Source organism: Cucurbita pepo, chromosome LG05 (assembly GCF_002806865.2).
Source record: "Cucurbita pepo subsp. pepo cultivar mu-cu-16 chromosome LG05, ASM280686v2, whole genome shotgun sequence".
Classification (NCBI taxonomy): domain Eukaryota; kingdom Viridiplantae; phylum Streptophyta; class Magnoliopsida; order Cucurbitales; family Cucurbitaceae; genus Cucurbita; species Cucurbita pepo.
The window spans coordinates 3,659,305-3,686,466 of record NC_036642.1 but is presented as its reverse complement, the minus strand read 5'-3'; the positions used below and the strand labels follow the sequence as shown (position 1 = coordinate 3,686,466).

The 27,162-nt window shown below is 36.6% G+C and overlaps 4 protein-coding genes across 4 annotated transcripts; 1 reads left to right on the top strand and 3 right to left on the bottom strand.

Moving 5' to 3' along the window:
• Positions 1–1,089: 1,089 nt before the first annotated feature.
• Positions 1,090–1,670, bottom strand: LOC111794894 (succinate dehydrogenase assembly factor 4, mitochondrial). The gene has a single exon (XM_023677080.1). The coding sequence runs from the start codon at positions 1,613–1,615 to the stop codon at positions 1,283–1,285; it is 333 nt and encodes a 110-aa protein (XP_023532848.1). The 5' UTR covers positions 1,616–1,670; the 3' UTR covers positions 1,090–1,282.
• Positions 1,671–6,597: 4,927 nt separating this feature from the next.
• LOC111794890 lies at positions 6,598–14,315 on the top strand. Its single transcript, XM_023677070.1, has 6 exons — positions 6,598–7,736; positions 10,031–10,877; positions 11,624–11,819; positions 11,906–12,979; positions 13,072–13,152; positions 13,506–14,315. The coding sequence occupies exons 1-6, from the start codon at positions 7,133–7,135 to the stop codon at positions 14,199–14,201; spliced, it is 3,498 nt and encodes a 1,165-aa protein (XP_023532838.1). The 5' UTR covers positions 6,598–7,132; the 3' UTR covers positions 14,202–14,315.
• A 1,751-nt stretch (positions 14,316–16,066) lies between these two features.
• On the bottom strand, positions 16,067–18,470 carry LOC111794893 (two-component response regulator-like PRR37). Its single transcript, XM_023677079.1, has 4 exons — positions 18,214–18,470; positions 17,061–17,573; positions 16,708–16,857; positions 16,067–16,497 (listed from the first exon to the last, which is right to left on the bottom strand). Exons 1-4 carry the CDS (start codon positions 18,313–18,315, stop codon positions 16,411–16,413), a joined length of 852 nt encoding a protein of 283 aa, XP_023532847.1. The 5' UTR covers positions 18,316–18,470; the 3' UTR covers positions 16,067–16,410.
• A 4,096-nt stretch (positions 18,471–22,566) lies between these two features.
• Positions 22,567–27,156, bottom strand: LOC111796099 (protein BOBBER 1-like). Its single transcript, XM_023678791.1, has 6 exons — positions 26,671–27,156; positions 25,780–25,952; positions 25,623–25,671; positions 25,237–25,403; positions 23,000–23,083; positions 22,567–22,910 (listed from the first exon to the last, which is right to left on the bottom strand). The coding sequence occupies exons 1-6, from the start codon at positions 27,119–27,121 to the stop codon at positions 22,872–22,874; spliced, it is 963 nt and encodes a 320-aa protein (XP_023534559.1). The 5' UTR covers positions 27,122–27,156; the 3' UTR covers positions 22,567–22,871.
• Between the last annotated feature and the right edge of the window lie 6 nt (positions 27,157–27,162).

Genomic DNA, 27,162 nt, shown 5'->3' with positions numbered 1-27,162 from the left:
TCAAGATGCTTACGAGACGCTACTCAAAAAACATTAGTTACAGGCGACGAAGCTTTGCAACTATGTCATTCTTGACAAAGCAACTCGACCGATAGGGAGAGGAGCAAAGTTATATATATATATATACCAATCTCACGTGATGTATAAGGAAGCAAAAGAACATTATATTCAAACTTGGAACTAAAAAAATATTAGTCATTTTCAATCGTCCAAGCATACTAAAAGCCAACCAAGCACTTCATTCTCAACCCAGCCATCTCGTAGTCATTTTCAATCAAGCTTCAATCATTCTCAGCCCATTTGCCATCAACTTATCTCACCGTCGATTTTGCATAAACTCCCCATTTGATAACTTATCTTGCAATCCTCATTCTCTGATACGTATTCCTAAAGTAAAAGGAAAAGGATGGAATATCACATCTCTGTTCATCAGCATGATTCACTCTCCCCCATTTTAATTGAACTTCAAACTTAGAATTAATACTCCATTAGTATTGTCACTGTTTTTTTGAAAATGTATAGCTATGTTTCAGTTTTGTGAGTGTTGATTTTTTTTAGTTCCACTGTTTTGTTGGATTTGGTAGTTTTGATGCTGGGTTAAATGTTCTTCTAGTAGCTCGATGAATTGAGAGTTCCTTTTTCAGATGAATTTGACGTTTTTAGGACCAGATTTGGGTGTGTTGTTTGCTTGTTTTTTAATTATAGATAGGTTTTGACTTTTTAGTATGATTTTGGGGAAGGCAATGATTCTTGAGAAACTAAAATGAACTACCTCATTTAAGTACACAGTTTATCCATAATGTTCAGGATTTGAATGAACCTCAATCAAATTTGTGTGAAGATGATTTGATAAGAACAGTTCAAGTAGATTTCTACAATCATAAAATTCTAAAACGAATAGCAAATATTTTGTGTGTAGTCAATTTGAGGAGAAGATTTCAACCAGATTTCAAACATCCTTCCTAATAAACTAATCTCCCTCCTTCAATCTCTTTAAAAAAAATTGTTCAACTAGCTATTGAAATTCAGACAGTTCATAGCAAATTTGGACAGAAATTGATGCATCCTGGCTAAAAAACAGAATATGAATGCAAGAAGATAACCAGAATCAATAAATATTGAAAAGCTGGATAATGTTATTCTAATTTCCTTTCTATCTCGAAATCAATCCATCAACAGAAAAAAACGAAACAAGAATTCGAATTAAAGAAACAAAGGCGATGAAATTGAATTACAGAAATCGGATCACCTGAGATCTTATTCGGAATCTAACCTCGAAATATCAAAAATCGTAGCACCGACCGTTTCTTTCCCAATCGCCATAGCGAGTTGGCTCGGGACCTTTAGGTCCACCGACCTCGCCGGTCGCTTTGTTCACATCAGCTCCCTCATCTTCACTATCTCGATCATCACCGGCAGCCTCGTGTTGATCCGGCAAACTTCCTTTTCCAGCTTCTCGTTGCTCCTCGCCGGGAACACCTTGCTCCAATCGAGAAGGTTGCTGATTCGCCGAGGAGGAGACGAGTCGACTCACCGAAATGGAAGTGGCGCGATTCACCGCCGATAGAGAGGTGAGACTAGGCGGCGAGAATAGACGGGTGAGATTGCTCGACATTCTTCTTCGCTCTCAAACGGATCTGCAGACGGCCGACGGTTGGTGGGTGAAAAAAAACAATTCAATATTTATAGTGCTTCAATACGACGTCGTGTTGGACGCTAAAACCCACCACGTGTCATCGTTTCATTGCGGCCTGGTAGAGACGTGTTTGGATAAAAAACCCAAAATCCTTCACATGCTTTAACAGCGTCAGCGTTATTGCTATCACGCCAAACGCGGCCATAGAAAGCAAATTGGAAACTAAGAGAGTAAAGCAGAAGAAGAAAAATGGGCGTTGAAGGGCATCTTTTGAAGCGAATTCCTCGCATTAAATTCCCCGAAAGGCACCCGAAATCCTCAGCTTCAGGTATCTCTCTTTTTCTCACTCTTTAATTCCTTCGATTTTCTCCATTTTGTTCTTCTTTTTGTTTGAAAAATTCTTTGTAACATTGTTTGAATTTTTTGAATCTTGTGGATGAGTTCTTGGTACTCTCTGGTAGATTGCTTGTTTGTTTGGTTGCAGAGGATCGGAATTTCACTGGCTTTTTGTTCCTGTTTGAGAATTTGTTTGTCTGTTTGATCGATCGTGTAGAAATTGGAACTCCTTTGGTTTAGAACTGACTCAATTGTTTTGTTCTTGTGGAAGATTTGTTGTCTGTTTAGCTGTATAGAAACAGAAACTCATTGGCTAGAAATTGGGTCAACTCTTCGGTTCCTGTGGAAATTTTTGTGCTCCCACTGTTTGTTTGTATAGAAACTTAGACTCATTGGATTAGAAACTGAGGCAAATTGCAAATACTTTCGATTATAGTTTAATCTCGAATTCAACTTTCAATTTAGTATCTAAAATATATTTTTAAAAGTTATTGATACATTTAATATCTTTTTAAATTAACGAATCTATTAGACATAAAATTGTCTCATTGGATAATCATTTCATTTTTGTTCTACCATTCACGTTTTACATTTCTTAAAGAAACTTTTGAATTCTTAGTCATCAAACGTCTAGAAATTTATTAGACATTTGTTAAATTTTAATTACTTATTTGACACCTATTTAAAAATTCAAGCTCGTATTAGTACTTTTTAAAGTTGAGAAACATTTCTTACTAATTTTCCGTTTCTGTTTGGTTGTGTATGAACACAAGCTCACTGGGTTTTGGAATTGGTGCAAGCTTTTATTCCTGTGGAAGAGTTTTGTTATTGTGGAGGATTTCTGGTTCTATTTGGTAGTGTAGAACAGAAATTCACTGTTTTTAAGTACTGAGTGAATTGTTGTGTTCCTCCTATGGAAGATTTCTCGTCTGTTTGGTTGTTTTGACAGAACTAGAAACTCACTGGGTGTTTAAGCTGAGTCAACAATTTCGTTTTCGTAAAAGAATACTCTCGTCTGTTGGGTGGTATTGAAATAAATCTAAGAAGCACAATTTTAGTTTTGGTACTATGTTCAATGCTGATGTTCTAACAGTTATTGGTCACATGTTGTATACTCGTTAGCTTAATGGACATATGCCAGGCGCTAATTGTGCGAAGTTAATATGAGTTCTACACATATCTAAGCATACAAATGCATTAACTTATTGATTTTGGTCTGAATGCATGAACTTATTGATTTTGGATTCATACCCTTACTGTAATCTGCGCCTAGTCTTTTAAGAATGACTGTATTTGTGTTTTTTCATATCCTGTCTCGATCCATATTTGTTGTTACAAAATTTGGGTGAGATTCAGTTTGGTTGATGGAAGTAATCTCTGAGCAATCCTTTGGTTCTTAAGATTTATTAGTATCTGGCTTAAGGCGACCCTGCACTCTTCCTTTAAGTTATGCTATATGTTATTGGAAATCTTCATTAGACTCTCCTGATTCCTTGCTTAGACTTTCCTGATTCTTGCTGCGAGATCCTACATTGATTGGAGAGGGGAACGAAACATTCCTTATAAGAGTGTGGAAATCTCTCCCTAATAGACGTGTTTTAAAATTGTGAGGCTGATGGTGAATATAACGAGCCAAAGCGGACAATATCTACTAGCGGTAGAGTTGGCTTGTTACACTTCCCTTGTGACTTCTAGCCTAGCTTGGGAAGGTTTGAAGTCAATTTAGAGTTAGGCCGTGTTTGGTTCTTGGGTTCTTGTTTTTTGAAAATTGAATTTATTTTCTCGAAAAGTTCCATCTTTTGTAAGGAAACATTTGAATTCTTAACTAAATTCAAAAACTAAAAATAAATGCTTGAAAATTCTTTTTATTTAGTTTTTAAAATTTGGCTTGTTTATTTTAAAACAGGTGAAAAAATGGATAACAAAACAAAAACAAAGAACGTATTCATATGCTTAATTTAAAAAAATAAAAAGTGTAATGAAATAATTGCGGGATAACAGAATCGACATCTAAAATAGTTATTGATATCTTATTTGTTGAACTATGATCGCTTAAAGGTTCTCATGCTTGCATTTGAATTAGTTTCAATCAGATTGCCTTTGCATTTAACTCTACTGATAATGTTTGGTTAAGTTCATGTGTAAAACAAATTACAAATTCTTTCTCAAACCAAGTTCTAACTTATTTTGCTAGCCTGTTGAATCTTACAATTTCTTCTTTTAGGCTCTCCTTTCCAGTCTCAACAGAGCCCTTCAACAGAAAACCTTGGTTACTATGCACTTTCGGGTTCCAACGTCCCAGCGCCGCTCCAAGACACGGCCGTGGGAGGAAAAGCGTCTCTCCTGCCAAAGCGTACACCTGTCTCCGACAGAGAGATAGAGGCTATATTGGTAAGCAAAATTGTGAGATCTTATGTCGGTTGGAGAGTGAACAAAAACATTCTTCATAAGGGTATTCTCTGTCTAGTAGACGCGTTTAAAATCGTGAGATTAACAGCGATATGTAATAGGCTAAAGCGGACAATATCTGCCAGCGGTAGCAGATATTGTAAAAGTCAAAGCCTACTGCTAGTAAATATTGTCCGCTTTGATCCATTACGCATCACCGTCAGTCTCACGGTTTTAAAACGTGTCTATTAGAAAGAGATTTACACACTTTTATAAATAATGTTTCATTCTCATTTCCAACCGATGTGGAATCTCACAAAAATAGTCTGTTTTACGTCGATATGATACATGCATTCACAAATTTTATGGCATGTGTTAGAATTGCGAAATCAGTAACAATTGAAAACAAACTTTAGTCTTAAACATGGACTGATGTTTGTTCTGATACACAAATCATTTGACCTTTTCAAACGGATGATTCTTCTAATCTCTCTATTTTTTGTGTAAATGTAGTTAGGTGGAACCTTTTGATCTTCTCCATCCGACGTCGGGGAAAGCTCAGCGTGACGATTCGATGTTAATCAATAATATTGGTGTAAACATTTGTTGCAAACTTTTGCATTTGCCTAGAATGTTATCAGAATCATTTTGATTTTGATTCTCTTCTTGTATGGAACTGTTAAAGCCCCTGCCCACCGGTCAAGGGGAGGAAGAAAACACATGCCCGTTGCTCGGAATTCCAAGCATAGGTCTTCTCTTATGCTTTCTTTCTTATCTACTCGTCGAACTGTGTAGAAGATTTCATACGTATCAATTCTCTAAATAGATATCTGAATCAAACAATTGCAATTTGTCGTAGTATTTTACCATAAATACGAGTAAAATGTATGATAAAATACAGCACTCGTGCACTTTTAGTTGTCCTGTGACGGAAAAATAACCCCTAGTTTAAAAGTTCAAATATTTCGGTGTTGTCTTTTAAACACCCTTTGTGCTCATCCAAATTTTCATATGTTTACCTCAATATTTTACCGTTCATTTATAATTATATAAACCACTTTTTTTTAGTTGAATTTCTTTATGAGAATATTCCATCGCATTTATCCCTTTATTCTTTTGTTTTTCCATGAGGCGTTGGGAGGAGGAAAAGAATCAACGGATGTGGTTCGTCAGATCAAAATCAACGGACGAGATTCACTAGATTTGGTTTCTTAACATCTATGATCTATCAACAACTCTTAAATGGAGAGGTATTTTATTGTCGAGATTAGTTGTAATGTTTCAATAATCGTTTTCATCCCAAAGAGCTCGACATTGAAGTAACCTCCTAGGTTCGACAAATTGTAGATAAGAGTGTTCCTATGAATCGAAAACTAAACTAAAATGGAGTATCCAACCCAATCTAAAAAAGGTTGGATTTGGTCGTTTTTTTTAATATTTATTTTAGATTGGGTTGAATTTTTTGAAAATTAAAAAATTCGGGTTGGTTCTGAGTTGATATTTTTTTGGTTAGGTCGTCTCGACCAACTTGAATAATAGGGTTGTGACTCAACCCTACCTATCCTATTTTTAAATTATTATGAACATTAATATTATTTTACATTTATAATTGATGTCAGTATTGTGTTGTGATTTATGAAGGTTTGATATATGAGTTTCGTAATATAATAGAATATAAGATAAGTAAATAATAATAATAGACGGTTGGATTGGGCTGGGTTGATAACTCTATTCAAGTTGCTCGAGTCACTAACACAACCAATCCAAAATTTCATGGACACATCCATCCAATCTCAGCTCGATCGCTTGCATTGCAATAAATTGATTAAAATCAAAGTTAAAACAAAAAAAAAATTTGACATGAGTTTCGTTTCAATTTAGTTTGGATAATTTTATAACCCTAAACGTTTCAAAGTTTTTACAACACGAGGACTAAAAAATAATGTTAAATTATAAATTTAAATTTGTGTTAAATAAGTTCCCGAACTTTAAACGTATTTAAAATTTTACTAAAATAATTTAATTTTTCTTGGATTTAACAATATGTTCAAGTGAAATTTGTCGTATTTATAATATTTAGAATGATATTTGTAGTTCAAATTTAAAATAATAATGGATATATTATTCAATAAACTATGGTCGAGTATTAAAAAAAAAANAAAAAAAAAAAAAAAAAAGAAAGAAAGAAAAAAACTAAATATTAGAAGATAAATAATAAATTACAATTTGTGATTGAATATTATTGAGGTCGTGTTTTGAGAAGTGTTGGGAGTTGCTTGCTTTGCTTTTTGGCGAAGTGATTAGATTGGGTGAGAGAAGAAAGAGAATCGACGGCTGAGGGTTGTTGAGATCAACGGTGGTCCGGTGACCGGCGATGGGTTTGTAACCGGCGAAGTGGGCAGGGGCATCAGCGATCCCCCAACTCCCAAGAAACCGTTTTCCTCTCTTCTTCGCCGCCGTCGCCCTATCTTCGGCCGGCACTTTAACTTCCCGGGGATCCCTTTAGCTCACTCGCTCTAGGGTTTCTTTTTTCCTTTTCTTTTGTTTCTTTTTCGCATTTCTTGTTGCGTGAGGCCCGTGCTATTTCAGTGTGAATCCCTGATTTGGGCGTTGTTTCCTTTTGTGAGGAATGGCGTTGCTGCTAGGGTTTTGATTTTACCCAGTCGAGCTGCTGGATAGCGCTGGAAGATTTGTAATTTAGGGTTCTTTTTGTTTCGTTTTGATTTACTTGGAGGGTTTGTTTTGAAATTAGGGTTTTCAGTGTGATTCAGTATGCCGAGAAGTTCGAGGCACAAATCTACTAGACATGGGTTGAAGGATGCTAGGGAATCCTCAGACTCGGAAAATGATTCCAGTCTGAGGGATCGGAAGGGCAAAGAGAGTGGGAGTAGGGTATCGAAGGACTCTGCTTCTAGTGAGAAGCGCAGATTCGATTCTAAGGATACAAAAGACTTCTACGGCTCTGAGAATCTGGAAGCGGAAGAGCACGGACATTCCAAGCGCCGTAAGGAGAGGTATGATGAGGGAACGACTGATAGGTGGAATGGGGGAAGCGATGAGGAGCATGGTGTTCCTTCCAAAAAGTCAAAACCGTCGGTGGATTCGAAGAGCAAGAGGAGGGACGAGAGTGTTGTATTGCAGGGTGATGGCGAAGAACTCAAGAAGAATAGTGGAAAGGGCGAGGGAAGGCACCGCGAGTCGAGCCGAAAGGAGGGTCGGAATGGTGGAGGAGAAAGGGAAAGGGAGAGGGAGAGGGATAGGGATAGGGATAGGGATAGGGATAGGGAGAAGGAAAGAAAAGGAAGAGAAGGTAGAAGTGACAGGGTGGTTGCAAGCGAAGAACACCGAGTTGAAAAGCAAGTGGAAAGGAACACAGGTCAGACATTGAATTATTAGTTGGTTTTATCATCGTTTTGCAACCCATGTATCCATTTCTCTGTACAACTTCAGCATATCGCGGCTTTCTTACTGAACATGCTCATTATCTTTACTGATTAGTATCCACATTTCTCCGAGTTTCATTATTAGGTTTAAGGGGTTGATTTGCATGGTTCTGTAGTGTTCCCTGTTGCGTTGGAGATGTTGGTCATCTGGTTCCATTTACTTATATGGTTGGACTATATACTTGTATCTTTTGCTGTTCATAATCGGGTAGCGTGCTTTTCTTTTAAAGATTCATTTTATCAAAAGATATGACGCAGGGCCACTTTGGTGAGCTTGAAAATGCAATATTAACTTAACAGTTAGCTGCCCACGAAGATCTTAGACTAATCGTTGGAATTTCTCCATGTTACAAATGTAGAACTTTTCAAGTACCATTTTTATCATCATAGTCATTCTCTGCTTGAAGATGTTCTGTATGAAATGATACGTGGGTTAACTGTAATTTTGGGGTGCCATGATAGTTCTTTTTGGGTACTAAAGAATACAATGGTGGTAACCCCCTTGTTTCTTTTTTCAGACGGTCTTATACCCTAGCCCTCGATGTGTTTTGTCTTATCTCAACACTAATACAAATTATGATTCTATAAAAATTTGGTGGTAATTATTTCATTTCTTTCTTGTTGTTGTTATTGTTATTATTGTTTGTGTATATGTATGCATGAAATTGAAAGGATTATATGATTATAATAAGATCCTATTATTGACTGATTTAGTGAAGTAGGAATGTAAAATTTGCTTGAGTGTGTGGTCTGGTGAGATTCTCCGTGAAGACTTTCACACCATTCTCTGAACTTCAAGGCAGAGTTTCCAAAGGACTACCAAACTCCTCTTGCCTTGTCTGTGTTTCCATGACAAAGAAGTTCTCTGTCTGGTTGAAATGGATTGATTTTTCTCATGCATCAAACTTGATGTAGAAAACCAATCGGCATGGAAGGATTGCCAAGTGATCACAACCATTCTACTCCAATCAACCAATCTCTTCATATCTACAACTACCAACGATCACAACCTTTGTAAAAGATCACTCACGCTTCAAACTTCAAGGCTAGGGAGATACATATTAAAGAGAAAAAAGAAAAAAAAAAAATCTCCTTTACCTCTTTAGGTCCTTCACTACTGGTATGATAATATTTTACATTTTTCAACTCCTTTCACGGCCTTGTTCTCTTGTAGAGGACCTTTCCCATTCAAGATCTTCTGCATCCAAAGGGTGTCCTCTTCCTGTCTTCTTCTCCGGGAGTAGCCAAGGTTTTAGAGAGTGAGAAGGAGAAGTAGGTCAGAAAAGCAATCTACAACCTAAACTGCAAGCATTTGATTAAAGGGAATTTCGAACTGTGTGGATTTACTTCTCTCCTCTTCCTTTTATTTGGTTGGGGTTGTTGAACTCTGATTTTATTTGATCAATTGTCAGTTTGAACATTTTACAAATCTTAGACGTTTATCAGATTTGATCGGTATATATGCATGATTTGCAAAATTGGTTAATCTTAGGAATTGGATTGTACTAGCTTTTGGAGAAGTGTTTTTTGGATTTTATTTCAACATGTACGAAATGCATTTTAATTTTGTGCAACATTTGGGTCTTAAACATGATCAAATTTTCTTCTACAATTTGGTTTACTCTCCATATAAGATAACTAATGATTCCCTTCTCTCTCTCTCTCTCTCTCCTGTTCTCTGAGACGCATGTTCATTCACTCACATTCTCTTTACTGAGTGTTATGTTAGTCAGAGCTGATTGTGCCTGTTGGTATCATTTGCATGTAGAACGTATGGATTTGTTTGGGGCTATATTGAGTGTTATGTTAGCCAGAGTATTTTGATTCTGTGGCTATTAGGCGACTCGGAGTCACGGTCAAACTAGATTTGAATTATGAATTTATTCATCTTTTATTTTTTGAAAATTTAGTTGAAATAGTACCCTATAAGTCATCTTGTTTGTGTTTATATTATGTGATACACTTTCTTTAAATGATGTATTTTTGGCGCTAGTTTTCTCAATGAAACTGCAGTTTCTTACCAAAGGAAAAAAAATAAATAAATTGGTGCTGGTTTTTGTACTTAGGGAAGTATTAACTATTAATTAATCTTTTTTCCCATGGTGTGATCCACTTGAACAATACCATTGTATCTTAGACTGAGTATTAGTTTACAATTGTTGTTATCATTTTGTGGGAACTTGTGTAAATATGTTAGTTCGTGACATATTGCACTTTCAATGCGCAGAGAATGTGTTGCATAGCCCTGGATTAGAGAATCACCTGGAGGTACGAGTAAGGAAGAGAGCTGGTTCTTTTGATGGGGATAAACATAAAGATGATATAGGAGATGTGGAAAATAGACAGCTATCCACAAATAATGATGTTGTGAAGGATGGAAGACGAAAGAATGAGAAGCATAAGGATGAGAGAAATAGGGACAAGCACCGGGAAGATGCTGATAGAGATGGCAAGGAAAGATACGAGCAACCTGTAAAAGATCACATCAGCAGGTCAAATGGCAGAGATTCGAGAGATGAGAAGGATGCTATGGATGTGCATCATAAGAGAAACAAGCCTCAAGATAGTGATCTTGATCGAGAGGTAACGAAAGCCAAACGTGAGGGCGATCTAGATGCCATGCGTGATCAAGATCATGATCGCCACCATGTGTATGAACGTGATCATGATCAAGAGAGTAGGCGTAGACGCGATCGCGACCGCGACCGTGATCGGGATGGGAGACAGGATCGTAGTCGGAGCCGTGCTCGTGACCGTTACTCTGATTATGAATGTGACGTTGACCGTGATGGATCACATCTTGAGGATCAGTACACAAAATATGTCGATAGTAGGGGAAAGAAAAGATCTCCACATGATCATGATGATTCTGTTGATGCTAGATCTAAAAGTTTGAAGAATAGTCACCACCATGCAAATGAAGAAAAGAAGTCTTTAAGCAGTGATAAAGTGGACTCAGATGTTGAGAGAGGAAAGTCTCAATCACGATCTCGTCATGCTGATGTTAGTTTAAGCAGCCATAGACGAAAGAGTTCACCCAGTTCTCTGTCACGTGGTGGCACAGATGAATACAGGTTGCATCTCTTTTTCCTTATTGTAACGCATGGTATATGGTGTGTTTGAAGTCCTTGTTGCAGTGAGAAATTTTGTTCAATGATGTTCTTTTAATTGGTTGGGATGGCCTTTTTTAATTTTCGAACATATTATCTTCCCTGCTCTTCTCTTGCTGGTTTCTATACTATATAAATGCAAGTAAATCATCCAAACAAAGCGAAGCTTTTATCTTTTCTATAAAGGCATCAGGGCACACTAGTTGCATCAGAGAAGGAGCTTCAGAGACCAGTAGTAGTCGAAAATTTTTCCGTTCTCATTATGTAGTAAACCACAAAAAATCTCTTTGATGTTGTGTGTGCAAGTTCCATTTAATTCTTTTCTTGAAAGGGGTTTTTACCACATCTTCCGGCGTCATTTTATTCTTGGTCTTGGTTATTATTGAGGATGGGGAAGGGAGGATTCTTTGTCCATGCCATTTTGTATCTTAAATCTTGTGTAGTGATTTTTTCTCATTCTCTCTTGTCTGGAAGGATTTGATAGGAAATGATGCAACCATTGATAGCGATTGTGTTATACTTGTCCTTATTATTCAACTCCTTGACTATGTCTCAACCATAAAGTTTCACTTATTAATTTGATCAGAAGGCAGGCAAGAAGAGTTATTAGATTTCATTTAGTTTGTTGCAAGTGGGTAATTTACTTTATGTGTTGCAAGAATTATTCAAGCCATGGGATGTTCATTTAGTATTCATTTTTTTCCTTTTAGGCATCAAGACCAGGAAGATTTGAGAGACCGATACCCAAAAAAGGAAGAGAGGTCCAAGTCCATTTCTACTAGAGATAAAGGTGTTCTGTCAGGAGTACAAGATAAGAGTTCCAAGTACACTTATTCGGATAAAACTGGTGAAACAGATGGTGGCAATGCTATTGAACTGTCACGAGATAGGTCTTTAAATTGTAAGGTATCTATCAGTATTGAGCTTGTCAAAAAGATCTCTTCATTGGTGAATGACTTCGTAAATGCTAACGATTCTCGTGTGTTTTTCAGAATGTTGACATTGAAGAAAGTGGACGAAGGCACAGCACTTCTATTGATGCCAAAGACCTCTCCTCTAATAAGGATAGGCATAGCTGGGAATTACAAGGAGAGAAGCCTCCACCTCCGATGGATGATTCATCTCTGGCAGAGCCCTATTTTAGCAAAGGTAGTCAGAGCAATCCATCACCATTCCATCCACGCCCTGGTTTTAGGGGTGGAATTGACATTCCTTTTGATGGTTCACTTGAAGATGATGGCAGACTCAATTCTAATAGCCGTTTCAGAAGGGGCAATGATCCGGGTAGAATACATGGAAACACTTGGAGAGGCATTCCAAACTGGACAGCACCACTACCAAATGGCTTTATCCCTTTCCAGCATGGACCTCCTCATGGAAGTTTCCAATCAATTATGCCACAGTTTCCTGCACCACCTTTGTTTGGTATCAGACCTCCACTTGAAATCAATCACTCTGGAATTCCTTATCGGCTGCCTGATGCTGAAAGATTTCCCAGTCACATGCATCCACTAGGGTGGCAGAATATGTTGGATGGTTCAAGCCCTTCTCACTTACATGTATGGGATGGAAATAACGGCATGTTTAGGGATGAATCTCACATTTATAGCGGAGCTGAATGGGATGAGAACAGACAGATGATGAATGGTCGAGGATGGGAGTCCAAAGCTGAAATGTGGAAGAGACAGAGTGGTTCCCTGAAAAGGGAATTACCTTCCCATTTCCAGAAGGATGAGCGTTCAGTGCAAGATCCTGTTGAGGATGTATCAAATAGGGAGGTGTGTGATGAGAGTGCTGACACTATTTTGACAAAAACTGCTGAAATAAGGCCTAAGATTCCTTCTGTAAAGGAAAGCCCCAACACTCCTGAACTACTCTTTGAAACACCAACTCCTCTTGAACAGTCGATGGATGATAATTCTAAACTTAGTTGTTCATACCTTGCTAAGCTTAAGATTTCCACAGAACTTGCATATCCTGATTTGTACCACCAGTGTCAGAGATTAATGGATATTGAGCACTGCGCGACTGCAGATGAGGAAACTGTTTCTTACATAGTACTTGAGGTAAAGTCCTGGACAACATATGTTTGTTTATGCCTTTCTCATAATTATAAGAATTTAATTATTAGTCATAACTTACATCATATTCTTGACAGGGTGGCATGGGAGCAGTGTCCATCTCTTCAAATAGTGCGCATCAATCATTTCTCCATCTAAACAAGAGCTCGGTTTTTCAGGTATAATACGTGCCTGCTTCAAGTGTAGGAAATTGAAGTTGTCTATGGTGCTTTAGTATTCATATTAGTTTTAGATATTTGATACTCTCGGGACTGCAAGATGGGTACAATTTGGAACGACCGTTTTTCTCATGTTTATAAAATATTAAACAACTATGAAGCTGTTGTTAGTCTTAGCGTATGATCTAGGGATTTCGATGGCCCTTTCTTTTCTCTGTCGACAAAATATGGGGAAAAAACTTGTGATGACTATGCTACTTTATGTTTGTAAAACATAGACTTAGATTCTTGGCCAAGAATGATGCTCAAAAGTTAATATAGCTTGTAATAACTGTGGTATAAATATTTTGCAGCACGCAATGGACTTGTACAAAAAGCAGAGAATGGAAATGAAGGATATGCGGGTTATTTCTGGGGGAAAGGCATCCTCCGAAAGGACACTTGAAGAGAAGGGGATGCAAGTCGATTCTGAGGGGACGTCTTCCTCTGAGAGGAGACTTGAAGAGAACGGCTTCAATTTCAATAATGAAGAAGTTAAGGCTCCTGTTTCAACTGTTGATGAGGAAATAGCACAGCCACCTATCATAACCGCGAGCGATAAGGAAGTTGAGGCGACTGATGCATTGGGGGAACTGAAGGACTTGGCTTCAACTGCCAGTCAAGTGGTCAAGTGTCCTGAAAACCCAGAGGAGTCATTGCCAGTTACCAATTCAACGGAAGTGGTTACGATGGCTTTGGAGGAGCAGCAGCAGGCAAACTTAGACGCCGAAAAGGATACAATTGCTGTACCAGTTGACAACATACCAGTCAACGACACTGATAAATTGAGTAGCATCGAGATGAAGGGGATTGTGAAGAGCAAAGATTCAACGCGATGTGGAGTTGGTAAATCTTGTATTGAGAATGCAACTTTATCTTTTGGAGATGAAATAGGGGAGAGGTGTGAGGAGGAGGAGGAGGAGGAGGGGGGGTTAATGGCTGCTGTGTCAATAGGGTCTGAGGCTTTAATTTTGAGTCAGATACATCATTCTCCTGAAAGTACACATTGAAACAATTTAAATATCGCTGCTTTTTCTTATTTCATAGTTAAGTTTATTGATCTTTCTATTATTGTTGCTTTATGTTCCTGCAAGGAATAAAATTTCCTACTGTTCTGCATCGTATTTCATAGTTTTTTTGTTTTGTTATTTGATTCCTTTGTTTTTGTGTGGTTATAGCTAATAACTCTGGGTCCATGGAAGATGTCCATTTTCAGGAGCCAAACGGATTAGCAGAGTGGGGAAACTTCGACCTTCATAAGGTAATTCTAAATACCTTCAGATATTCATTAGATCATTCTTTATTATTGTCGTTTTGTCTGATTTTAATTTCAACATTTTTTTTTTTTTGTAAGATACTTGTATTTTCATGATGTTCTTTCCTGTCTCTATTGGGTTTTCTCTTTTGGAGGAAAGTCTTACATTAACCAATTTAGGAAATAATCATGAGTTTATAATAAAAGAATACCGACTTTTTAGAGAAGCCCAAAACAAAGTCACTAGAACTTATGCTCAAAGTGGACAATATCATACCGTTGTGGAGAGTCATGTTCATCTAACCTTCTCTACCTTATAAAGCTATTTTATTAGTTTTGGTCTAATTTTCTTTTTGTTTTGTTGAGTAAATATAATGTAGATAGAATAGTGTTCCAACGGTCCGTAGAGTTTAAAGCTATTAGTCAATTTTTGAAGTATCTCTCATATGAGACTTTTTTTTTTTAATGATTATAAAAATATATTTATGGAATTTAGTGAATTTGAGTTTGGTTTTAAAAATAGAATGTTTTGTGTGTTTCTTGGCCCATTGTGGGCGGGCGGGTTGACAAGTGTTGGCCTGCACCAATCAAACTAGTTGGGCAGGAAGACAATCTCTCTGCTCTTTCTATTCCCTTTTCTTCTCCTTTTTCCACTTGGGCAACAACCCACCATCCATTTCTTGGTGTGGTGGCTATTGTCTACTGAACTATTATACTTCGTTCAACAATGGAATGGATGGTGGCTGCCGATGCCATGTTGGTTTTCGACACGTATTTGATGATCAAGAAGGAGCGAAGAGACAAAAAAAAAAAAAAGATGCTNTTTTTTTTTTTTTTTTTTTTTTTTTTTTTTTTTTTTTTTTTTTTTTTTTTTTTTTTTTTTTTTTTTTTTTTTGCATCGGGGGAGTCGTGGCTGATCTACCTCATTGATGGATAAATAAATGTTTGGATTTCTGCGATTACTTTTTTATAGCGGTTGCTGAATATCAAAAACTTATTACACAAAATCCTATTTGTTTATGGAGAAGTAATAAATTGGGGGTTATCAGGACCAATGCTGCGGATTGAATGGATGAAATCAACCTAACTGATCTAAACCAAACCGACCATATTGTTTTTTCCTTTCTATATATATTCTTTTTATCCCTGTATTTTTTTAGATTATCTTTATCAAAATTGTTAAATAAAATCAATAGTCATGTATTTTATCTTGTACCTTGCAAAGGATAATTAATTAGTAGGTGAAAATGCTTTTTTAAGAATAAAAGCATTCCATTACCAAGATATGATTCCCCCTCTAAAAAAAACTTAAATAAGTATTGTTTTCTTATCCCAAGTCTTTTTAGTGCTCATTTATCTATGAAGATTAGAGAAGATTACAAGACAACAGTTATCTTCAATAAATGGAAAATTTTATCTCAAGAACACAATTTGCAAAGCCCTAAAGACAACTTTACATTCAAGAACTCTAAAATATCACATTTGAGAACAAGCTGCAAATTCCTAGAGTCAAATGTGTGAACAATTATCATCGAGACTTTGAACAAAATGTCTATGAGCCAATAGAAGGGAAAATCTTTCACTGATGTCAGACATTTCGTATAAAACCAAGAAAAAACATAGCAAGTTTCATATGAGTCAGCCATAAACTTCATAAAATACAAAGATTTACATCTCAAATACAAAGATTTACATCAAAGGAGAAACTTATGTGGTTTATTTATTTAGGAGTCTCCTAGGAGAACTCATATTTACAAACTCCACACAGTTTGAGTTGCAATAAAATGAAGAACATTGCTTGAGACAATGTTATTAGAAGGCATAATTAGAAGTGTATGCAGACACCATTTACAAACCTATATCTTCAACACATTTTCATTTCAGTCCTTCTAAACTTAACTAATTGCACTTTCAGACACTTCTTCTAACCACTACCTTTTCATCATAATATCTATCATTATTCATTACCTCCTCATCTCAGCTTCTTCAGTCCTGGCAAACCTTCCCCTGATTCTTGGTTGACTGTCAGCTAGAGCCTTTCTGCAAGCATACTGACAACAAAAACTCTGCTGTTCTTAGCCATAATCTTATGATCTCATGGCCTACTTCGTGTAATATGTATGAACTCAAGATATTATTGTATTTTGATGATTGTTTTTTATGTTTTTGTAATCAATTGTGTGTAAAAACTTGGAATCCATTGAAAGAAATGAATGATGAACATGCTTACTGGATTTTGATTGCTCATATAAATTAGTTACCTTGATCTTTCTGCCAAAGTTCCTTTTGGTCTTCTTACTTCGGTATCTCGAGAGCTTTTCTTTGCGTTCTTCGGCGGTGCAATTGCTGACCAGCAGCGGCGGTGGCTCGAGAGGAGAATAGAATTGGCTCCCATTGCCATTACTAAGAGTCTGCAGCAGAAGTCTAGAATCAATGGCAAAACCTCAACTTGTGAAAATGATTAAAGAAAACTTGTAGACATTTCTATGTTTATTGTACTTGAGTCATGAACATTCTTCCTGTTTCAGTTTCTGAACGCTCCGGTTCGAAACGTTAAACAGTTCAAGAACATATAAGGAACTTGTTGATTACTGAGTTAGAAATGAAACTTGACCTTGATATCGCCTTCGCTAAATGCCCGTCGCATCCTGTAGGCCTCACCGACATCCACTCCGCTAAAATCCACAAGACTGGACTTCATTGCAGGGCCTTGCATCCCGTCCATCGACCTTAAGCATCCCGAGCTTACACTCTTCTGAAGCATTGCATCAGAAACTGGCTCATTTTCGTCTGTCTTTGACATTTTATTCTTAAAATCGAAAACTTCAGACAGTGGTGTTTGCATTGCTCCTTTTTCTAAGAGTTCCTTCTCATACTCATAGTAAACCTCACTCAAGAGCTGATCATTTTGAAGCAAATCAACATCTTTTGAACTAAAAAAGTAATCAGCATCTTTAAGTCCCTCCAAGGAGATGTTGGTGTTGGCGCAGGACATCATCGAAATTGCAGCCATCATCGGATTGAGACCCGAAAACGACTCCTCGATGATTGGCTCTGGAGCTTTGAATAGATCACCTTCACCGCCCATGTTGTATTCATATACAGTTGATGTCTGAACCATGTAGCTCTGCATTATAAGTGTTTTGTTACAAACAAGATTTCATGGTTCCAAGACTAAAAGAGCAAATCATTTAAGGGGTAAGATGAACATATTCTATGAAGGTAAGATAAGGAATAAGAACTACTTCAATAGAAAGACCCTGTAAAATTCAGCCAAATGAACAGAAATCATTGGAGAAATGTAAAGTAAAACAAAGAATTTAGCTAAGACTGAGTATTTATAGTGAACAAAGTGGTAGAAAAGCTCTGATGAGAGCTTCCTTTTGGCATAATAAAACTGGGATTTGCAGATATCTCAGAGTTAAACATACTCACAGAAATAAACATTACCAAATACAAGAAAAAGATGAAATTAAATGACTGAAAAAGGGAAGAATGATTGAAGCAGGGAACTTAAAAGAAACTTTTCTCTTTTAATCTATTTTTCTTTGCCTTTTTCACCCTCCTTTTCCAGATCCATCATGTAAAGCAAACTCAAACTACTTCTCTTTGCCATTTTCTGAGTACTTTCTTTCCCATTTTCTCAGGAACCAAACAGTGGATAGCATAATCAAGTTTAAGCTCAAACCCAGATCATAATCATCCAAAATAATGCAGCCCAACAGCAAAAAATGAGAAATAAGAGTGTAGAGAGGAGAAAAGAGTACCAGTGGAGAATCAAGCTTGTGGGTTTTGCAGAAATCCTTTGCTAATTCATAGTAACTCTGGAAATAAGGAAGAAAATGCTCTGTTTCAGAATACATTTCCATAGCTTTGAAGAACGAGAAAAGAACCCCTTGTTTCTCCAGTTCCCCAGGAGAATAGGTTACTAACTGAGAGCTGCACTGAAAAAATCATGTGGGGTTTTGTATTTAAGCATTGGAATTTGGAACTGAGAGGAAAAAAGGGGAAAATTTATGTACTTTCTTGTAATATTAAGTATTAAGCATTTAAAATTTATATTTAGTAATTTTCTTTTTTTAATTATGGGTGTAAAATAAACTTTCACACCCATATTTTATTAAAAAAATTGATCTTTTTTGTCCATGGCTGTCATTGCCATCAGCAGCTCTGTCGCTGCTGATTCTGCCATGCCGCCACCGCCACTGTTCTTTTACCTCCTGCTCTTCCTTTTCTTTCCTTATCTTGTCTTCCCCAATTAAAACAGCATATTAACATCCTCTGAATGCTCAATACACGAAGATTTCAGTAAACTCGGCACTCTACCGGCGAATCCAATCGATATTGGAGAACTGATACAGATAACCACCGCCGCAATTCCGCCGCCGTCGAGGAGCTGTCGATTTCATCCACCAAAAAATCAGGAAGAGAGAGCTTGCTCCTGAATAAAACTTCGTCCGTTTGAGCGAGATAAACTGACCCTTATTAGTCCAGACAGCGTCGGAAAATCCCAAATCCAGGAGCACCGACGCGGCAGAGGACGAACTCCCTCCGACGAACAGAGCTCTGGAATTATGGATGAATAAAGCTCTGGAACTCCCTCCGGAACACGCGCCTTGCGAATGCAGTCGATGGCGGAGAACAGCGGCGACAAACGGTGGTTGAAAACGGCGGCCGGCGGCTATGGCAGCATGAGAGGGAGCAGGTTGGTAGGACGGAGGGAAAAAGAAAAGAGACAGAAAAAAAAAAAAAAAACAAATAATTTAAAATAATTTTAATATTAAAAAATTAGAAAAATAAATTTTTAATAAGAATAAACAAACCAAGAATAATATTAAATTCCAAAACTGTGCTAGGAGTCCTTGATCATTATTTTATATATTTCATTTGTTGTGTTTTTTTAAATAATGATTTAATTCCACTTTACAAAGGATGTAATTAAGATTTATTGAATTTATTTCAAAATTAAATTTTTTATTATTTTTCTGACAAAATTATTGATAAAATATAATATATGAAGAACTTTATATAAAGTATGCATATTTTGATTCATATGGGTGGATTTAAATATGACATAATAGATCAACTTAATATATTTGGGAGGGGTGTTATTTACATTTAATTTCAAGTACTTTTATATCTAAAAAAATTATTTTCTATATTTTCAAGAAAAGAATAAATACCTCAACAGTTATCACTAATTTTGTTTATAATCAATGTATCATTGAATTCTACTATTACTTGCATTTTACGTAAGCTATCTCATCTAGTTCCTAACTTAAATACCCCTATCTTTTTTGTATTGGTTTTCTTTATTTTCAATGAAATGATGCAAACCCAAAACTAAGTGTTGGTGGAAAAGAATGGGAGTGGCAATTAGGTTGAGACAACCCAATTTAGAAAACCCACTTTGAATTTGGTTGACAATAAATGAAATTGGTAGTGGAGGTTATCGAGTCCATTTGGTTCATCCTTTTGCCATCTTTGCATCCCAAATCACAACTAACAACTTCCTCCATTATCTTTCGAATACAACAAAAATATGAATCTCTTGTTGTCAAACCAAAAGCTTTGTTGGGGGAGGAATGTGTTCAGGCGATAGTGGCGACTACTTTGAGATATTATAATAACCTATGAGTTCTCTTGAAAAATCAAATGAAGTATAATAGAATTAAATAATTATCGAATGAACATAGTCGAATGTTCCATACAGTTGACTAGATACTCAAGAAAAGAATTAAAAGAAAAGAATTCTTGATGTTTGAATATCAAACCAATTGTGAAAGGATGTAAAGTAGATTTAGAAGGAAAACTAGAGCTGTGGGGCCAACAAAAAAGCAGAAATGAAATAGAACAAACAAGGAAAACTAGTGAATTGTGAGTGGGGAGAAAGTTAAAAATGAAGAGGAATAAGTTAAGAACTTATGGAAGTGGCTTAAAAGAAGAACAGCTGTAGTGGTATTGTCCCATAGAACAAAATTTGTCTGTTTTAGGAGAATGATAAGTCGCCTTTTACATGTGTCAAGTTTTGAATTGCTGACATGGACAAATATGAATTAAATGGCAGTCACTTTCCATGACAGGCAACCTTTTATGGCTGTCTCTGGTGACCCAGTTAATTAAACCTCAACTATTGGGGCCTTGAACTGACTCACTCATTCTAAAGAAAACTCTAGTTTTCAAGGTTATGGCTGATATTTTCTGGTTGTAAATCATTACTATGATCAAAATCTTCAGTCATGATGAGATGGTTTTGAATCAATTGTGAGTAATGCTTTCTTCCTAAGATGTCTGCATCAATTGTGAGTAATGCAAGAACTTTTGTCCATTGAAGACTTAGAAACTAAATAGCTAAAAACAAAACTCTTCTACTCCCAACATAATTACCTCTCGTTTCTTCCTGCCTCATTCAAAGAAAAGATCCAAAAGTTTGTCAAGTTCAGCTCTTGTGCTTCTGTCTAATTTCTTCTTACATCATGGATATGAAGCAATTCTTGATAATAATAGGGTTTTCAATTCTTTATTGGTGGATGGCATCCTGGTAGTTTATCACTCAATAATTGAGGTCAAAATTTGTGAGAAGATGGTGAAGGAATGAGTAAGGGGAAATCTAAGCTCTGGTTTACAAGGATGGTGAAGGAATATTTTCTTTATTGAGGTCAAAATTTGTGAGAAGATGGAAAGGGTTCGTCAAGAATCTGTCTTAGTCAGTTTTGATGATTTTTGTAGGCTCCTTTCAATGACAGGAAAAAACCCAAGAACTAAGGAACTATTATCTAGAAGCTGAATCATCAAAGCCCTTTAATCTATTTGTTAATGAATATTATCAAACAAAAAGTGGGAACATTTTAATCTAGATATAAAAGATCCCCAAGATTTTTGAAGCCATACTTTTGTGGACTTTACAGCCTACCTCCACAGAACATCTGTCTCACTTTATCAGAATGGTTCAATAAGATTTGTTATTACTGGTTTTTTTATGCAACTAAATTACCAAGATGGAAGTAGGTGAAAAAACAGGAAGGAATCGTTTCGGGAAGCATGTGGGACAGAGATTTCAAGGCATACCATTCTGTTGTGTTTCAGTTTCATTATATGGGCTCACAGCTACAAAAAGCAGGCTATTGGTACAAAGTCAATGGAGGGCAAGAGTACAAGCCAGCTCCTCAGACATGGGAGGAGAATTAGAGGTCCCCCCAGGGCACAGGTTTCCAAGGTAAAGTACCTTTAAAACTAGCCAGAGAGAGAACCATTTCATTTATAGGTATTATAGACCTATTGCACGATAATGACAAAGGGCTGTTGGACTCACATTTTCTTGGAAAAAAGTAATGAGAAGAGCCCAAATACCTTAGCACGCGATGAGTTGGCACATGTCGGCATGAGCCCTCAGGACGACGGCCATTATTTGAAAGACAAACTACATGCTGGCAATTTTACGCCGTTGAAGGTAGAAAAGATAAATTAAAATGATATTTTAACATACATCCAATCCAATAATTAAAAAGAAACAACACGTACCTGGTTTAAAAGTCCCTTTCATGGCTCTTTCGAGGTAGTTCGGTTCTTTCGTGCCCACCTTTGGATACAAAATTGAACAAAAAAAAAACCCAGTCGACAAAATATTACTAGAGTTTATCCTCTGCAGTAAANGGTTCTTTCGTGCCCACCTTTGGATACAAAATTGAACAAAAAAAACCCAGTCGACAAAATATTACTAGAGTTTATCCTCTGCAGTAATTAATTTCATGTAATTACCAATGTATTAAATATTCATTTGTTGGATTGGAAATACCAAGCTCTGCAAACAACTAAACAACTACNTACCAATGTATTAAATATTCATTTGTTGGATTGGAAATACCAATCTCTACAAACAACTAAACAACTAANTGTTGGATTGGAAATACCAAGCTCTGCAAACAACTAAACAACTACATATGTCATGTATATTCTTCAATCTTCTAAATAACACTGCTCAGTTTTTTTTTCCTAGTAGAATCCAACCACAGTTAAAATAAATGAAACTCATAGCTCTATGGATCTCAACTTGGTTTTCGCTGAGATATATCCATACCCATAAACCCAGAAAGAATAACTTCGAACTTTGCTGAAATAGATTATTGCCAATCATCACCGAAAGCCCATCTAAATTATAATGAAAAATAAATGGTTTAACTTGATTCCATACATACATCATACCAAAATCCCGTTTCAAGAATTAAAGACGATGAGTTATCACACTACTCACCATAATCTAGAAAAGACCCTCATTTCCCCCTAAACATTAAAAAAGAAAAGAAAAAACTCGAGAATTCAAACCTCCCAAAAGCAATATAAAAATTGCCACCTCTGAACAGAAACTATAAATTTTCTTTTGGGTTCTCTTATCTGTATAACGTAAAATCAGGCAGAAATTTTCCATTTATGATATCTTTGCCCTCGAAAAATCCATCTCCGGATGCTGCATGGGATCAATTTCAGAGTCAGTAGAGAGAAGCAATAGATATTATAAACCACAAACACATACAGGGACACAGCTCAAATAATCACCTCAGCCATGAACTTCTTCAGAATATCTTGCTTTTGCATCTCATCACTGGTTGGGAGTCCCATAGACTTCTGCCTTTGATCGAACTGTAAAATTTTTCCAAATCGATCAGGAAAAATGAATTGATATTTGGTTTCTTATATATATAGATATAAACTGTGTGACCGTACCCAACAATGTATAAGAATATGCCACCAAAGAATGTACTTAAAAAATCATTGAATGCCAGGAGTCCAGAAAGCATAATCAGGCATAGGTCTAGATTTATTGAGAGGTGTCTACTGGAAACGTATATAATTTGAAGAAATTAATAGATCAATCATAAAATAAAATTTTCCTCATGAACATGAATTTATTAGCATCATCAGCATCCCTTTACAAATGTCCTATTATATCTAAAAACCAGGGCGTATCCATTGAGAAATTTTTGAGGAAGGGGCCTGATTTGGAGTTTCAATAATCGAGTCAGGAAAACTGAAAAATTGTCCTTGCCTCCATTTCAACTCTAAAGGGGGTCTCTTGGTATAGAAACAACATCAAAGCTACAACTACAGCTTACAATGTGTGGTGGTTTGGAGGAGAAACTAATTCTTAGTGCCATTGCTACAGACAGTTAAGCGCTGGTGGTAAGATGATGACTATGGTTGGAAATACTACCAGACTAGACCATCAAGTAGTAGTTTGCCAAGTGATAGGAATGATATTAGGATGAAAGTGGCACTATTATTAGAGTTTACGGATATATGACTAATTAGTTAGAGGCATGGTTAGGGTGATTTGATATAAAAGTAGGGGGTGGAAAAGGAGGCAGGTAAGAAATTGTTCAGCGAGTCTAAGCTTAAGAGGTATCTGAAGAGAGAGGAGATTCAAGTGTCTCAACTTACTTGGTGGTTTTATTGTAATATTGTTACCTTATATATTTCAATATATTTGGTTTCTATTACAAAGCAGCTTGAGTTCCATGACTCATAGTAAGAACATACTTGAGACTTCACCTTCCTTCGGAATGGGGAGGAGAATTAGATTTCAGCGGACTAGGTTGAACAACAAATCATCTTGCCAAGTTTCCTGAAGTTCATTCTCTCACCAGCAGTAAAATAACTTTGAAGTTAATAATCCACTATAAGAGGAACGGAGAGGGTCTAAAAGTACAAATCATTTGGCTATTGTCACCTAGTTGTAAGTTCAACGTCTTCCTTCGATTGGAGGTTATTCCTAGAGTTATGAGTTGTGACCAAAAAACTACAAAAGAATACAAGGCTCCTAAAAAGATTAAGATATTCATGGACTCGTTTTCCCAGTCAAGTAAATCCTAGAATTGTTCAGGAAATATGGACTGAAAGAACTGATAGAAGTTTCAATGATATGGCCAACAAATTTTCAAGTTTTAAGGGGAAATTGGTATCAAAGTGGTGCTCTCTTGGTAGAGTTTCTACAAATATACTTCCACCAGTAGTCAAGTCATCTACCTAGATCCTAGAAGAAGGATTCCTTCTTTCCAGGGGTCAGAAATCTGAGAAATTGAAGGGAAAGTGTTGATATGTAGAGGAGATGATAGACTAATCAAAATGCAATTTATCCTTTTGGTGTGGATTTCAAGTTCTTCCTGTGATCGTGTGACCATACTTCTGAAGGAATTCACATTTATTGGGGTGGTTCTAGTGAACTCCTAGCTGGAGTCTATAAACAATACTAATGACTTTCCACTAATGCAATAAAAAGTACTTCTTGTTTAAAAATAAATAAATAAATAAAAATAATACTAATGTCGGACTCCTAATCCTTGAAGTTGAAGCCCCTTCCTTAAGAGGGTTCCCTTTTGTGGGTGACTTGGTTTTTTTGAGCCTAAGCATTCTTTCATTTGATCTCATTGAAATAGTCATTATGAAATAGTCACACATATTCTGACTATACTCCCAATGCAGTTCCCATTTGGTTTGATTTCTATTTTTCTGTAAACTACTAATGGGAGCGAATAGATTTTTACGTTTTTTATAAGCTTTTTATAATAACCTATGGAAGGTAACCTTTCATTAATGCATGAAAAAGTGCTTCATGAATTATCCTCCCACATCAAATTTGAGAACGTGCTTTTTCTTTTTACATATTTGTGCACATGTAAATGCAATTTTTATGCAGAAGAAATAGAAAAACAACACGTGAGTATATGTCGAGGAAAACCTTGATACAAATAAATCATAAGTGTAATAGATAAAATATAGATGATCAAAATACAAACCATCATCTTTTCAACTGTTTGCCGAGTCTCTGGATCCAAATCAGACAGTTTGCTGTTCTCAGGTTCAACCTTCTGAGTATCAATCTCAGGTTCCCCCTTAACTAAATACTTCCACCACTCCATTTGGTTGTGCTTGGTCAATAGAATAGAGATGACGCTCTGATCCTCTACAACAAGTATCAAAATAAAACATGAAAATATAGTTAGAACAGTAACTTTGATACCCAAGTGAACACAAGGAACTGCTTTCAACTAACTCAATGCATCCCTTCCTATTTATGCTATCATCTATTTCCAAGGACTTGAGCAACATCAAAATAATCCATATTTATAACAAAATTTAAGATTATTTGAACTGTTATTATGTGAACAAAACCCAGAAATACCTATGCTCCAATAACAATCATCTGGCTTAACGATCTGATAAAGCTCTCCCTGCAAGCATGTGACGATAATTCAGAACTTAAAAATAAATAAATAAATAAACAAACACACTGTGCAAATATATCTGTAACAGAAACAAGCAGCTTCAAACAAACATACATCTATCACTGGTGGTTGACCCTTTAGTCCAACTTTGAGATGATTCTTCTTGATCTCACACACCACAAACCTGGACTTAGTTCCTTTGGGTACTGGTACATTAATGTTGACCTCTTGGAGGGTCTGTGTCCAACAGTAGTTTTCCATATCAAGGCCATTACCATTGTTGGGAACTGCAATGCCATAGGTAAGAAACAAAGTTAAAGGCAACATTTAGTATAGAAACATAATATATTCCCATGTGCATTGGCAAAGTTACATGAACCATAATCATTAAAGGGTCAGTCAGGCAGTTGAACTCAAGGAAACAACGATTTATTTCATAAATTTGATAGGGTAAGCTTCATACTAAGTTCCAAATTCCAGACATCGTCTGCAAATTCATTATCAAACGAGAAGACAAAAACTATCAAACTGCATGAAGAGAATATAATGCTCGACTCAAGAGGATAAAATTTATACTCCACATCCCAGAGAGCAGTCATATTTTCCATACAAATTTCTCAACAAAAGTTGATCACGACTTGTGAACTCCAAATACTTTAATTCGAAACTTAAAAGTCAATCACCACGCTCAAAGAAATACACGTACCTAAAGGGACTGAAGCTAAAACTAACTCAGAAGAGCTCTACTTTCAATTTATGGAGGATCAATGGATTAATCTACAACCTAATATCCAAGTAAATACTAGCTAACTACAAACTAAAGCCATTAATTATTCAAAAAAAGAACCATAAACTACCAATAATTTTACATCAAAATGCCAACTTCATCAGTCTAATTGCTAAAAACCTTGCCAGTTGGCTGCATCATTGACAGTTAATTAAAAAAAATGACAAAATGAAGACCGAACAAGTAGAGGAAAGGGAGGGGAATAAAAGAAAGCTCACCTCTTGGACCATTCTCCTCTTTCTTCTCCTCGGTGCTCTCCTCCAACTTCACATCCACTTTCTCATCTGGCGGTGATGCCACATTCCTCGGCTCCTGCTTTACAGTCACCGGCGCAGCTTCCTGCTTCACACTCCCCACCTCTTCCTTTATCCTCTTCTCGGCCTTTCCTTTAAGCTCAAGTGACTCCACGTGCTTCTTTCTCTTCTCCACAGCTCTACGCACTACCGTCTCGATTTCCTTCTCGACTCTATCCCTGGAGAGAAAATCGCTCTCCTTGGCAAGAAAATCGAAAACCTCGTTTAAAAACCCTAGAGGGTTTGAAGGGTCAAAGTTGGCACTGAACTGAGAGGGCTTAGATGATGAAGACGACGGTGGAGATGAGGAGGAGGAGGAAGGCTTCTTCGGCTTTGGGATTTCTTCCTTTTCTTCGTATTCAGAGATAATCGCCATGGCGGGCAGAAGCTGGCAGAATCGCTAGATCGCGGGTGATA